The sequence below is a fragment of the Rutidosis leptorrhynchoides genome, chromosome 2, assembly GCF_046630445.1.
Source record: "Rutidosis leptorrhynchoides isolate AG116_Rl617_1_P2 chromosome 2, CSIRO_AGI_Rlap_v1, whole genome shotgun sequence".
Taxonomy (NCBI): domain Eukaryota; kingdom Viridiplantae; phylum Streptophyta; class Magnoliopsida; order Asterales; family Asteraceae; genus Rutidosis; species Rutidosis leptorrhynchoides.
The window spans coordinates 409,147,086-409,163,212 of record NC_092334.1 but is presented as its reverse complement, the minus strand read 5'-3'; the positions used below and the strand labels follow the sequence as shown (position 1 = coordinate 409,163,212).

At 34.9% G+C, this 16,127-nt stretch overlaps 2 protein-coding genes and 1 non-coding gene across 3 annotated transcripts; 1 reads left to right on the top strand and 2 right to left on the bottom strand.

Annotated features, from left to right (window-relative positions):
• The first annotated feature begins 921 nt into the window (after nt 1–921).
• Nucleotides 922–3,397, top strand: LOC139889139 (uncharacterized). Its single transcript, XM_071872105.1, has 6 exons — nt 922–948; nt 1,069–1,159; nt 1,700–1,833; nt 1,932–2,135; nt 2,444–2,539; nt 3,173–3,397. Exons 1-6 carry the CDS (start codon nt 922–924, stop codon nt 3,395–3,397), a joined length of 777 nt encoding a protein of 258 aa, XP_071728206.1.
• Nucleotides 3,398–5,751: 2,354 nt separating this feature from the next.
• On the bottom strand, nt 5,752–6,571 carry LOC139889138 (uncharacterized). The gene is made up of 2 exons (XM_071872104.1): nt 6,331–6,571; nt 5,752–6,068 (listed from the first exon to the last, which is right to left on the bottom strand). Exons 1-2 carry the CDS (start codon nt 6,569–6,571, stop codon nt 5,752–5,754), a joined length of 558 nt encoding a protein of 185 aa, XP_071728205.1.
• A 2,176-nt stretch (nt 6,572–8,747) lies between these two features.
• On the bottom strand, nt 8,748–8,854 carry LOC139895117 (small nucleolar RNA R71). Its single transcript, XR_011775583.1, has one exon. It is a non-coding gene; the product is annotated as a small nucleolar RNA R71 (small nucleolar RNA).
• Nucleotides 8,855–16,127: the final 7,273 nt, after the last annotated feature.

Genomic DNA, 16,127 nt, shown 5'->3' with positions numbered 1-16,127 from the left:
TTTAGGGTTTAGGGTTTAGGGTTGTAGGGTATAGGGTATAGGGTATAGGGTTTAGGGTTAGGGTTTACCGTTTAGGGTTTAGGGTTTAGGGTTAAGTGTTTATGATTTAATGTTTACGGTTTAGGGTGTAGGGTTTAGGGTTTAGGGTTTAGGGTTTAGGGTTTAGGGTTTATCGTTTAGGGTTTAGGGTTTAGGATTAAGTGTTTATGATTTAATGTTTAGGGTTTAGGGTTAAGTGTTTATGATTTAATGTTTAGGGTTTATCGTTTAGGGTTTAGGGTTTATCGTTTAGGGTTTAGGGTTTGGGGTTTAGTACCTAGGGTTTGATGCACAGTACGTACGTTAAAGAGATTAACACATATGATAAACGATGTTAAATTACGATCAATTATGTATATGTTTTTAAAAAATACATTTTATGACTAATTAAATTAATTTCGTGTACATTTTTTCTATAGAGAAGTTATCCTCAATTAATTTTCACCAAAACTTACCCTCTCAAAAGATACAGCCAAATATCACAGATTTCGGACCCAAATGTTGAACCTGATCAAACTTTTTTCATTCAAAAAATTTGGGTAAATTCAAATATCACCTCCCAAATTTTGAGTAAATTCAAATATCACCTCCAAAATTTGGGAGGTGATCTTTCCACACTAGCATTTGATCCATCCACTCTATAATAATACAAACTTCCTATTTTACCCTTAAACTACTATGAAGTCAATATACTATCTACCAGGGTAAAAAAGGTAATTTAGATTGTTTTGGTGTGGATCAAAACTAGTGTGTGCGCCAAATCAAATTGGGGTTAGCTAAAAGGTTTTTGAACAACTCACGTATCTTTTTTTCACCAATTCAAAGAACTCCTCTGGTATATCTTTTTTCACAAGAATACAGGTATCTCTCTTTTTCACGAAAATGGATTATTTGTATTTGATTTTTTTTGTATGTTATTAACGATTATGTAATTTTAATTGTTCCTAACTACTCCGTATATAAAATTGTTTATAACTCTGTTGCGTTAATTGATATAATTGCTCATTATTGTTCTTTACATTCTTGTAGATTATGGCAATTGAAGGAATCAAAAAGACTTCCCTTAGATCCTCTCAACAGGTTGTGGCTACTGCTACGAGTCAAACAACCAATAATAAAAGTAATAACAAATGACGGTTCATTGCACCCAATACCATTAATTCTCATATCTCCAAAGAATTATCCTTAAAATCCAAGCTGCAAAAGGGCCATGTAAGTGATACGAGGCTGAGGGTAAATATAAGTAAAGTTCAACGAGTTAGTGTCAGCCATGAAGAAGGTATAGGTGCGAGTATTAGAGATGAAGATACGGAGCCCGAGGATGAAGCACAACGACCAACTGAAGAACACAATGATTACACAAGCTATTTTGAAGATCTTGAAGAGCATCGTCAATAAACTGAACTACAACAAACTGAAGAAGGTTTATGTGTGAATGATACAACGATTTTGTGAGATGAATCAGGTTATTTTTTCTTTTTCTAATTTGGTTTGTTTATTTAATTTATATTGTTTCTTGTTTAGTATATTAGTTGTAAATCAAGTGCACATATTTTGTAGATAATCAAGTTGATAGACCGAGAGGACCGACTCTTATGCGGCAAATTTGGAAACAAAATCATCTATTCGAATTCCTATTGTTGTTAATGAACATGGATAGCCATTGGTGCAAACAGTAGTAAATTTACCCATTTTCTTGGTCACTTATCGCGGAGTTACCAGTATTGTCCAATTTATAGACCGTGGAACAAAGTTAAACCCGAAAAAAAGAATAAGTTGCTGAAGTTCTTAAGGGTAAATATTTTAAAATCTGTGTGATAATAAGTTTTTTTTTTTTTTTTTTTTTTTTTTTTTTAAGTGATATATATGTTTTTTCTTTTTATAATTTGTAGACAAAGTTTAATATTCCACCAACTGCTGATTCTTGGATCCTTCAATCATATGGGCGCAAGATGAAAAATTGGAGGGCGAGAGTTAAGGACTGTTTCTTTGACCCGTCTAAACCAATGGAGGCTCAATTAAAGTCACCACCGCTAGAACTAACCAAAAGACACTTGAGAAGACTTCTTGAATATTGGACCAGAGATAATGTGATGGTATGATATATTCTTACACTTTCATGTAGATAGACTAACGATCGTGTCTAAACAATAAGAATAAGATAGATGTTCAATGGTTAGTTGACGTATACCAAATCTTTGACTTTTCTTAGCTATATTTTACACGTTTGCCTTTTGTAACTAGTAGCCATTGTACTTGGGCCTGGACCACCAAATGTAACATAGCATATGTAGCACTCAATGGGAGATCCTTGATGAAGAAAGAATAAAGCCAATAGGGCTAACATCAGTTACTTCATCATGATTTGATCTCCTGGAATACTGACCACTCTTTTTTTGTTCAGGAGATGACCGAAAGAAACAAAGCCAATAGGGCTAAAAAGAAGTTGTCACAATTGACGGGAAAAAAAAGTTTTGCAAGAATTCGTGAAGAACTGAAGGTAATATATCATGGGAGAATTATTTATATAGTATAGCTTTTGAATATACATCGTTAATAGTTACTTCGGTTTTACTCATTATAGGTGAGTTTGGGAAGAGAACCAACTAGGGTGGATATATTTAAGGAATGTTATTCAAATGGAAGTGGTGAAGGTGAAGCTGCTCGTGCCTTTTAAGTAATTTTACAAAAAGTAGATCAAATATATCATATACATGATATCAGTAGATGTATATTTATATGTTAATCACCATAAACCACTTGCGAGGTTTTTATTTCATTTGAAGTATACTTTTAGGTCGGAGATAAAAGAAAATATCTATTAACCATATCTTTAATTTAATTAGTTGTAGTTGACACTTATGGTAAGCATTGCATATACTGTGATTGGGCTATAGCATTTCATATATCGAATATCAAAGTAGAATTATAAGTCAACACAATCCTAACTAACCAAATCATCTATTTATAGGATATATTTGATTGTATAGCTGTGTATTATTATGTGATAGTTATCCTTTATATAGCTCACAATTAGTTGGCAATTTTTCATGTATATCGATGCCATCTCCTGTATATATACTGGTCATATTATTGAATAAAATATCAATGATTTACAATCTCTTTTATGCAGGAAAAAATGAAAAATCTTACTGAGAAACTCGGTGATGGTGCAGCTGATGCACCTGGACCAGATGATGTTTTTGCCACGATAATGGGTACCGCTAAAAATGGTACTGCAGAAATGTATGGACTTGGTGTTCGCGCCAATCATTTGTGGGGTGCAGGACCTAGTCAATTAGCTGTTAACAAAGAAAATGCTCAGCTGATGTCTAAAAACGCAAAACTTGAAGATTAAAATGCAAGGTTAAAAGCCCTAGTGGAGAAGAATAATGGTCCGGGTGTTCAGAATGATGGTTCGCGTGTTCATGATAATGGTTCGGGTGTTCAACGTTTAAGGGTATGTTTTAATTTAATAGCTTACTGTTTTTTCTACCCTTTTAGCGTTCATAAATGTTTTTTTGACAACTTAATTTTAGGTCGGAAAGGAAGTTTATATAAAAAGCATTAACTTCGAGAACGTAGCAAGAGGATGGTTGAAGAGCATGGATCCAAGTACGGTTGTTTTGGGGACAAAAATTGGACATGATTGGTGTGAGGTCGAGGTTCAAGTGGCCATAAAAAAGATGAAGCTTTTTTAGGCCATTTGATCATTTGATATGCATTCAGGACGTAACTGGTACGTCTATTGCTTAGCCTGCTAAGTTAATCGAGGTATGTCCTTGTTATAATTGTAATAATTAAGATTAATTTTTATAATGTGCACCTTTATGCTTATACATGGTTGGTTTAATTTGTAGTTGGTACGTGGTGATTGATCAAGATGGATGGTGGCGGCTTGAAGACTTTTTGTGTTTGTTAATGTTGGCCGGTTTATTAATGAATGTTTGTGTGTTTGAGACAATTTGTTGATGTATGTGTAGTGTGTTTGAGACAATCATCCGTTGATGTTAAACATTTTCCTATGGTGATTATATTTTGATTGAAACAATATAATTGTAACTTTAATGTGGTGATTAAAATTATATTTTATATTTAATATTTGCTTTTTAAATTTAAAAAATTTTAAATTATTGTAATTGTAATGAATAATAAATTGATGCAATCAAAAGAAAACTGAATCCGAACAGGGAGGCCCAAATAGCTGAAGTAGGCCCGAAAGGCTCATTAAGCTTAAACGTGGCAACATGCCCAATTAGCATAACCTGGCCCAAAAGGCCCAATTATCTGAGCTGGCCTGGAAAGGTCCAATTACCATAACCTGGCCCAAAAGGCCTAATTATCTTAACTAGCATGGAAAGGCCAAGGCCCAATTACCATAAACTGGCCCAAAAGGCCCAATTATCTGAACTGGCCTAGAAAGGCCCAATTAAGATAACTTGGCCCAAAATCCGAAATGGACCCGAATACCTGAACCAGATATTCGAAACTCCTATGACTTGTTAGGACGCTTTTTTGTGGTACTAAGTTAACACATAGTTATAGTAGGACCCTTTTTGTGGTACTAAATGTATATTAGGACCCTTATATATTGGTACTAATGTATATTAGGACCCTTATATTGGTACTAATGTAAGTTATCTTCATATTAGGACTCTTTTTTCTTGGTACTAAACTACTATATTTTTATAATACTTTTTTGGGTACTTACATAATTTATAATTATTTTAGGACGCTTTTATTGGTACTAACATAGTTTCTCATTATATTAGTACACTTTTTTGGGGTCCTAATATGATCTAACATACAAATTTAGGCGTCATAGGACTCTTTTGTGCGTCTCAAAATATTATAAAGTGTCCTAATATGTTACCTGATAGGACCCTTTCGATTTTATTAACAGGACTCAAACAAAGGTCCTATAAACGTTAGAACCCTTTTCGGTTAATAGGACGGCCGTTGATAGGTCGTGCAATTTGGGTGTCCTATCAGGCAAAGGGTCCTAAGAATGGGCCTTTTAGGACACTTATGGGTGTCCTATAAAGTCAGTTTTCATGTAGTGTGCATGCACTTCATTTTGTGTCATTTGTGGAAGACATTTTAGCAACTGCTCTCTAAAGTGAAAATCACATTATTGTCTTTAACACTAGCAGCAGTTCTCTTAGTTTGACTTGATCCTCCATGCTTAGCTTTGTGACTTGTTTATTTGGCAGCAAGTCTACTTTTGTAATGCCAAGCAGGATATCCAATTTTCTCCCAACTCTTATATGGTGAGTGCCACTTAAAAGCATAATATTCACACTTGTCTTTGGTACTAGTCTTACTATACAAAGTAGTGGAATCAACAGAGGTGAACATTTCCCTTTGTGACTCTTCTTGTTGAAGCATAGAACAAGCAATTTCAACACTAGGTAGTGGATTCATCATCAACAATTGACTTCTAAGAGCACTAAAATGCTCATATAAACCATTAAGAAACTGAAACCAGTGTTGTTCTTCCTTTTGACGATTAACAGCATTCAAGAAATTGACAATTTCAGGTGTAGTACCTGTAACCCTAGGCAGATCATTCATAGAGTCAATCTCTTCCCAAATGCACTTCATCTTTGTATAAAACTCACTAACAGCTACTCCTTATTGTTCACAGGAGTAAGTTTCCTTGTGTAACTTGTATTTTCTAGATCCATTGCTTAGTGCAAACCTCTTTTCTAACTATGTCCAAATTTCAGATGCAATTCCAATAAACATGATAAATTTTACAATTGATTCACTTATAGAGTTCATCAACCAACTAATCACAATGTTATTACACGTGTCCCATTGATATGCCCGAGTAGGATCATTTGCAGGTCTCGCAATTGTACCAATAACAAATCCAAGCTTACGCTTGGTTGAGAGTGCACTTTCAACCGATTGCCTCCATGACCTATAGTTTTGAGCTTCGATTAGCTTTTCTTGTATCGGCAACGATCCAGGACCATCTGATAGATGAAGAAACAAAGGATTTTGAAACACTTGCGGATCCATGACTAATCAATGAATGCAGAAGCAGTAGAGAAATCCAGATATTCGAAATCAAACACAGTGATTTCAATTTCAGTGACATTACCAGATCTAGTTCGATTTACGCGAACGCCGAAAGAAATGAAATCAAATTGAATGATGAATAGCTAAACTCATACGCTCTGATACCATGAGAAGTTAAGCATGATCAAGATGAACAGATTTGAGAGATCAATTAAATTGATTCAAAGAAAATCAAACATAAAAAATGATTAAGTTATTACAAACTGGTTATGAGCCCTAATTTAACAGCCTCAACCGTCACTGATATGGCTCTAATTATACACGTTTTATCTTGCAATATCTCCCTTACTTCACTCAGTTTTCGATGACTATGGAGCCTATTTGATATGCTTATGAGAATTTGGGGGCTAAAAGCTTGACTTGGTGTAAAATTGGCCAAGTCTTGATCAAAAGTGGCAAAGAAAATGGCAAGTGCAGAAATCAGCCCAAAAGCGCCGCTCCTCATCTAAGAGCGCCGCTCCTAAAGAGCAAAAGCACCGCATCTCTAAGAAAAGAGACGTTCTTGTACACGATTTGGCACCATTTTCCACCAGTGGCCAGAAGCGCCGTTCCTCATTACCAAAAGTGCCGCTCCTGATCAGAAAAAGCACCGCTCCTAACCACAAAAGCGTCGCTCCTGAATGAAGCCAAAAGCGCCGCTCCTGAGCCAAAAGTGGCGCTCATGTCGCTGTTCAGCCCAAAATTTTCAGTACTATAAAAGGAAAGAGATTAGGTCATTTTGGAGAGAGCTGCAATTCTATGTTCGATTTTCACTTCCAAAACCCTAATTTCATCATCCATTGGAGTTTAAAGGTGAATTGAAGGAGGCTAGCTCAAGATTCATCATAGTTTTAGCTCTAGATCTTCATCTCTTTGTATTTGGGTTGTAATCTCCACCCTTCTTTATCTATTTTGAATCAGTTACTTGTAATAACTTCAAGATGATGTTTATTTATGTTTCAATGCTTATGATTAGTGTAACCTTAGCCATGATTGGCTAAATCTATTGTGTTTGCTTATCTATGAATCTCTAATGCAAAGATTTGCCCCTAAATCAATTGAATGATGTTGTTTGAATGAAACACATGATCAAGTGTTATTGTGTTTGCTATAGATCCATTGCTATGCATTTGTTTTAGGCTTTACTTTGATTGCATAGGTTGAGTAGCTCTCTTAGTGATTTGAGAAGTGAATCAATTTGTACTTCAACACCTTGAGTGATCAAGACAACTAGACTAAGGGTTTCAAGTGATTGTGTTCTTAATCTAGGTTGGTTTTTCAATTGTCCTTTAGTCAACATAGTGGTGTTTGATTATCTTAAGTGATTCGATAGTTGAAGGGTTCTAAGTGATTTCAACCCAAGCATAATCTCAATAACTAATCATGCTTAACTTGATCTTAGAATGCAATGCTTTTATAAATTCGCAAAGTGTTATTTGATTGAGGTTTGATAGTGATGCTAAACATTTAATAGTTCAACAACTAGTGCGATAGCAATTTGGGTAAAACGGGGCAATCCAAGCATAGAGAGGATTAGGTAAGTGAACACTACTTAGTTAATTGAATTAATTCTCAATATTTAGTTACTTGTTATTTGCTACTAGTCTTAATTGTTAAGTTTAAGTTTGTTTACTTGTGCACGTTTTAGTTGTTAATTAAAATCAATCAAAACCCCAATCAAACAAACCCTAGGACAGTTAATAGTTTCAATTATTCTACTTACACCGCTCTCTTGGGACGAACTTGAAACGACTACTTACATTAAAGTGCTATAATAACCGGGTTCTAATTGCTCGTTAGTTGTGTATGCTTATTTGTAGTGTTTGAATCTTGTATAAATTTAGAGGTTAAATGATGTATTATTCCACACGCATCATCAATTTCTTGGCGCCACTGCTGGGGAGCGGTTAGCTAGTGGGATATTTGGTTTAAGCTTTTAATTGTTCGTTACTTTTGTAAGGGTTTACCCTTACAAAGGTTACTTTTCTTGTTTTTATATTCTATTTTGTGTTTGGAAAACCGTTTATGTTTGTGTTGTGATTGAAGGATAGGTACATTGGTGTATGAAAACAAGATCCCAAAAGGATCAAGAGTTTACACATCCATTTTCCGATCCGGAGAAACATGTGCACGGGGTTTACAAGCGTAGAGAAGAAAGGGTTTTAAGGAAATATTTTAAGGTTTTGCCATTTTGTTTAGAAGGTATGAACGGTGAAGAAGGTAATCCGAATGTTCATGGTCTACCGGTTAATCAAGAGCAACAAAATGATCCAAATGACACTCCAATGTGGCACGCTAGGTTGGTTGCACCTACCTTGGTGCCTCCCGCCATTACAAAACCACCAATTGAGGCCGATAATTGGAAGATCGAGGGCAACTTCTTCACAATGATCAAGGATATGCTATTTCATGGGTTAATAGAGGAAAATGCGTTCGAATACATTCAACAATTTAATGATATTTGTGACATCTAAAAGAACAAGGATGTTACCGATGATGCTTTCAAGTTAAGTGCATTCCCCTTTACTCTTCAAGGAGATGCGAAGATGTGGTTAAGGAACCTACCTTCTGATTCTATTAGGAGCTTTCAAGATTTAACAGAATCTTTTATCAAACACTTTTTCCCACCATCAAAGGCGGAGCGCCTTAGAATGGAGATTAATGGATTCACTCAATGGAATGATGAGTCCTTGTATGATGCATGGATACGATTCAAGAAAATTCTAAGAGCTTGTCCACCGCACGGTTTGTCTAAGAAAGAATACATCAACATATTCTACCGGGGTACTAATGTTTTGACAAGAAAAACTCTCGATGCATCTTCGGGAGGAGTTTTTATGTAAAAGTCACCAAATGCGGCCGAAACCATGTTAGAAGATATGTCGGTCAACACTTACGAATGGAACCCTTCACCAAGAGATTTAACAAGGAAAAGTGTAGCCCAAGTGGAGAGTGACAATGGTCAAATCACTATTGCAAGCTTAAATAATCAATTTCAAATGTATGGGAAAGAGTTGAAAAAGCTACAACAATCGGTAGTTGCAATGCAAGTAGATTGTCAAAGGTGCGAAGGACCACATCTCACCAAGAACTGTCCCCAAATTAATCAATGCAACCATGTTGATTTGGATGACATTCCCATGAATTCAGATGCTCATGTTAACTACGTGAGTAATCAAAACTATCAACGGGGTGGAACATCAAACCAAGGCTACCACAATCCTAACCAAAAGCAAGTATCGTTCAACAATCAAACCAATACACCACTCGAGCTTGGTGGTATTTCTTCGTTCCATGATTCTTTGATAATGCCCTCGATCCCGTTAAATTTCAACCATTCATCAAAGACTTTAATTGGCTTTGGTCAATTTTTTTTCATCATCTTGTAACATAACAGGAACATGATCTAAAAGCTTTCTTTCCAAAGCTACAACCGAGAGATTATCCCACAACTAAAAAAATTGATCAGTTACCAAAAATCGATCTAATTTGCTGTATTTTAATCCGCCTTCACTAACACGGGTGAATTTACGACCCCCCATAGGAATATCCACTAGCTGATTTTCAGAAATATAATCATTGCATTGTTTAGCTCGGCTAGGAATGAACTCACAATTAAGTCTTTCACTTTGATCCTGAACCTTATTGAAATCACCACAGATAACATATGCCTCCCCGTAACCCCTACGCAGTTCGGACAAGAGGGCATCCTACATTCTAATTTTATTCGGGTCATTATGTGGCCCTTATACATGAATAAGTGTAAATTGGCCCCTGAATTCTTCCACACTCCTCGAACCCCCATATGAAAATCACAAATAAACATATCACTAGCATCAAAATACCCCCCCCCCCCCCCCCGGGAGTTATCAATCATTTCCTTTTGAATAAAATTACGGACAATCGCTCTAACCCCAATGAGAATAGATCCAATTTTCACTAAATCTATGTACTCTGGTTTCTTGTAAGGCTACAATGTTAGGTTTAACGGTTCTACAAAGTTTTTTTTTAAATCCCCAATTTTGCTATCCGTGCCCACTCCGAAACTACAAATATTGAGAGTGACAATCTTCATGATAAAGACAATGAAGACGACAAGGAAAGAAGGTACCTAATGGGAAGGTTTTGCCTTCCACTTAAGACCAATTTTGTTACTAAACTTGTGCCTTATCAATCCAATGCACACAACGGTGCTTTATCAATCCAACACTCACAACGGTGCCATACCAATCCAATGCACACAACGGTGCCATGCAATTATATATAGAATTTACTAAGTAGTATGGAAGAGTTGTACTCACCTCGATTCCAATGAATTAATTCTACATAAGCAATCCAAGCAAGCCATTTAACAAACAGTTCCAATCGAGAAGTCAACACAACCTTTCTCATGCACAAATTTACCTGACAATTAAGCATACAACACATTCCATCACATATCCATTCACTATTAGTCATTCAAGACCTCACCACAACTAGGTTCATCCCATAATACTAAAACTCATGTTTCCTTGGCTAGACACAACACATGCAAGTGTTTTCACATAATTTTCCATACCATTAACACATAAATTTATCAACTCTAGGTTACTAATAATTTACTAGACATTAAACATCATCTCTTTTACATAATTATCACAAAATCCAAATTTAAGACTCAAACATCTTAGCCATTAACTTACTACTTCAACTTTTGCTCATTAATCACAAATTGTAACCTTGACTACCAATTTCAATAGAAATAACTAGCCAAAATTTGTGACAGTCCTGTTTCAGCATAAGTACACGTCGCGCACTTATTCTGTGGGCCAGATTATAAGGCACTGTTTTGTTAATTATGAGAACTTAAGGGTCATGATGCAATTCCTGATTTTTGGACCCATATACCTTTTGAAAGTTCCAGACGCCTTACTTATGTTCATTTCAACAAAAACAAAACAAAGGGAATAAGTAAGAACAAGAGCAAGTAAACAATTAGGGTTTGTACAAAACCACCAAGTTTGAAGGGATAAATTACGATTTTAAGAAGTAGGCAACTGAAAAGAGGCTAATCTCTAGCTATTTTGCATCATCTCCATCTCTATTCCTCATTGGTAAGAAACCCTAACTTGCATGTATCAATTTAATTTGGGATTTTACTATAAATATGATGATTTAAAAATGGAATGGGGTTGGCAATGAGATTATAAGGGTTGTAGGATACTTATAACTTATAAAGGGTTTTGAGATCTAGAAATTTGATGGAAATAGTAAAAGATTGGTGTTCTTTTCATGAATTAAATTGACTTAGGAAGTTTAGTAAACTAACTAGGTCAAGAAATGACCATGTTAAACAACTTTTATGAGTCATGTTCATATCTTGAACTAATTACAAATCACATTATTGATTATGAAAGTAGAAATAAATGTATGAATTAATTAAGGGATTGCACTTATAGATATTAAAAGAGAAAGAATGTATTAGTTGGTTTCAACTTTGTAAAGGTGTTCATTTGGGTATGGGTTAAGTTGCTTAAAAGAAACTTTGAATTTAAGTGATGAAAGGTTAGTAGTAAAGCTTAGAAAGTAACTATGTATGTGTTATTTTGTGTATTAGGTGGCAAAAAAGATAGTTCATTCTTTGTGCCGATTAGCAAACATTTGAATACTCAACGTGAGTATATAGGTTGTAAATGGGTCGGACATGATTGACTTGCATATGAGCAAGTGGTGATGTGTGATTTGGATGGGGATTTTATCCCAATTATTTTTATTTAACTAGCATAAGCTAGTCTGCTTAGGTGACAATAAGCCTTGTGGGACTGTCACAAAATGCTTAGGCTTCAGATCCATTAGCACTTACTTGTAGTAAGTATTACTACTTTTGTATGTGTGTATGTTATGCTTAGTTGTTTAATGATTTACACTTGTATATTCACTAAGCTCATTGCTTATTATGTTTAGTTTAATGTGTAATGTAGGCGAGGCCGGTTTCAGTGACAAAGGCAAGAAAAAATCTAAGTCAATTAGCTTGAAGTACTCCCTTTTGGTAAGTGGAAGTTCTAGTTTCTTAGTTATGTGAAAATACCTCAACTTGAATATAAAAATGCCTTCTTCTACTTTTGAACTTGTTTAATGAACGAATTTAGTTGGTCATTTGAAATTGTTAATGGATGTGTGACTAGTGTTTATCTCATTTGAAATTATGGAATGTTGTAACTATTTTGAAGATCGTATGAATTGAAGTGTTTTAGATTTTGGAAGTGAATTTGGGAGTCTAGTAAGCGCAGGAAATATATCTTTGGAACATTCGGGTTAAGTGTTGAAGTTAATTAAAATGAATTTTGGAGTAGAAGGACTCGAGAGGTTTTTCTACGCGGCACACATATTGGGTGCGCGCCGCGCAGTATAGCTTAATCTGGTTCCCGTAGTTGAAACTATTGCAGATGACTAGTTTCAGTTATACTGCGTGCCGTGTAGGTTCGTAGAGTGTCGCGCAGTATAACAGAGTTCAGAGTCAGTCCATGTATTAAAAATATAATATATATACATATATATATATATATACATATATATATATATATATATATACATATATATATATATATATATATATATATATATATATATATTACAATACAAGGGCGTTTTAAAATTCAACATCTAACCCAAAACCTCTTAAGAGAGATTACATGACGAATTCTTTGACAAACAAATCCTAAAAACATCATATTTGGGGTTTATAAACACCGAAAACCATAAATTCTTTGCCAATTCAAGAATTAAACATATAAAATTTGGACTAAGCTTTTACCTCAATACCAAAATCAAGCCATAGCAGCTAAAACAATGGAGATAAGCACAACAATGGGTTGAAATTACAACCTTCTTCAAGAATTAGAGGGGGCTCTCTCTCTCTCTCTCTCTCTCTCTCTCTCTCTCTCTCTCTCTCTCTCTCTCTCTCTCTCTCTCTCTCTCCCCCCACTATCTCTCTCTGGAAATATGAAGATTAAAATGAGATGTTTCCAGATCATGTTTTGGGGTTGAATCCCCTTTTTTTGTCAAATTGACACATCCAGTCCCTCAAAATACAAAAGCTGTCAAAATATCCTACCAAACACTGATGCGGCAAATCTCCTTGGAGATGCGGCGCATCTGCCATTTTCTGCTCAAACTTTTTTCAGGATGTTACAGATCGTTTGATAAGTATCATTCACTTTTAATTGTATTCGGCGGAATAAGAACTGAAACGTAATAAACATTGCAAAGAAGTTGAGTTGTGTATGAAATGAGTTGTATTTATAATTGAATAAAATTAACTTAAACAAATTAAAAAGCCAAAGCTATTGTTATCATATTTTTATTTTTAATTCTATAATAATGGCTACAATTCAAAAAGAAAACAAAAAAGCTAGTTGGACCCACACTGTCAACGCCAAAGGACGTTACTCCCTTGGATAACACGCCGCTTGGTGCTTCCATGCCTATCCTCGCCACTCACCCAGTATCCTCATCACTCACTCACGCGCTCCAAACTATCGATTTTAATGTTGGATAGTGACTGGTATTACATCACTAAAGAATAATCGTTTTTAAACCGTGTTAAACCGTCTTTATCGCACAGCCCACCGAAAAAATTGAACTAGCATGGCTGCGGCACGCCTCTAGAGTGGCGTGCTGATGGGTGTTTGTGGGTGGCGCACTGGTTCCAGGCATGGGAGAAGTTGATCGCGTGTTGGGGTTTTCGGGCAACGTGACTTAGTTTCATTGGTGAAGTAATCGACCATTTGAATCAAATGCAAAATATTAAAAGACTTCAACTTTTTCAACGGATATAAATTAACAATTTATATAAATTAATACAAGTAATATGGTCAATAATTAAGATAAATATATATACATAATAATGATTATAAATAATAAATAATAAATGTATACAATTTCACCTACAAAATACACTTCACTCAAACACATTTTTTATACAATTTCATCCATCTTTTCTCCAACATTTTATTCTTCATTTATTTCTAAACACACTCTACAATGGCCAACCCAAACCTTAACGAATGGTCGTTGTATTATAACATTTTAAGTGGCTAACTGACAACTCCCTGTTCGTCATCTTCAAACCAATCGCGACCTTCACTTGACATTGTCGGTTATACGCAAAATGCTTTCAATATGAGCCAATAAGAAATTCAAGATCAAATCTTACAACTTCAACAACTGCAACAAATTAAAGAATCACTCGGGTCAACTCCACAACGACATTTTCAACAAATTCAAAATGCATTCAACATGATGCGCTTTTAGGTGATGATCCGATTCCAAGACCCATGGGAAGGAATCAGGCAAGGAAAGCGGCTAAGAGTTCCGCATCATCCGATGCGACGATAAACTGTCGTGGAACAAACTTTTCACAATTTGAGGAGTTAGTTGAAGAAGTTAACACGTACAAGATCGAAGTTGACACAATCACTACAGAGGAATGTATGAATTCCGCGCTCGAAGCTACAAAATTTTTGGCAAACCCCGACATCAAAATATATTAAACTAGAAAGAAAGGAAACGTTGCATGAAGATAGAAGAACTTGCTCGAAGAGTACGACGATTTAATTCGGTTTTCGGATGAGGACGAAGAGTAGTTTAATATTTATATTATTGTATTTTTCACTTTTTAGGATTTCTTAAAGTTAAATTAAGTTTAGGACTTTTATATTAATGTAATTTTCTATTTTATTACTTTTTAATTAATGTAATCGAATTATTAATTTTAATTTAAGTGTGTTTTATTAATTTAATTTGTTTTTATAACTAAAAAATAATAATATAACTAATTAAACAAAGTAAAAAATTAAAATAAATTATATATTAAGTAAAATGAAAAATAAATTAAAAATACACATCCTACTCCCTATACGCCACTCAGCATGCAGGCACGCCTGATATGTCAGCGTCAAACACCCCACCCCACTCCTGAACGCACTACTTTTACCCATTTAAGATGGTCTTAGTAAGATTCTAATTTAATTATTCGGTGAAAAACCACTGAAGCTTGGCTTGAGTGGTATAGGGGTGAGATCAAACTTGGGGTACTGTCAATACAGGTTCGATTCTCCCTTCAAGCAGGGAGTTTTCAACCTTTGATTATACTGTCAACATCTGCGATGAGAATATATGTGGGGGATTTTCTCAACCTTGGATGGTACTGCTAACATCTTCGCGAATTGAATTTTCTCCTAATGCATGTATAAATGAAACATGAGAGTATTCGGTGTCGATATCACAGCAAAATTATTCGGTGAAAATATTGATTTTATTCCCACCAAATTTTGTCCTCTCCTAGTGAACATTTTTCCGTCATATATTACTATATTAACTAATAGAAAAAATGGTGATTAGTACCAGGGGAATTTTCATCATTTCCACCTTATTTTTAATTTATTAAATTTCATTTCACCAAATAAACCCCCACACTTTGTTCAAAAATTAAAATCGAACCTCCCCCCCCCCCCCCCAAAACAGGGAGTAAAGTTTCAAACCAACATTTTCATAAAAAAAATCTTAAATAAACTCCACCCAAATATTCAACGGGTCATATCTTCTCGCTCGCAACGAGTTAAATTTTTCTGGCACCATCGTTAAACTCGAAATAATTTTACGAACACAATGTCACTAACTATACGCAAAACGGATTCTTTTTAAAAAAACGACGCCATTAAGTCGTTATCTTATATTAACACTTCGTATGATTTAAGAGTAGAAGATTTACTGAGATATATCTAAAAATCACTAAATAATTAAAAAATAATAATAAGACCCATATGTGTTTGTTATTAATAGATGAAAATAGTAATGGAGCCTGCGAGTAAAAAATCAACGTGTATGAAAAGTACCCCAAATGTTTAGCATTTTTTAAAAAGTGTTTACTATATTAATTATTAGACAAAAATGGTGAATAGTACCAGGGGCATTTTCGTTATTTCCACCTTTTTTTTTACTAAATTTCATTTCACCAAAAAAAAACCTCACACTTTGTTCAA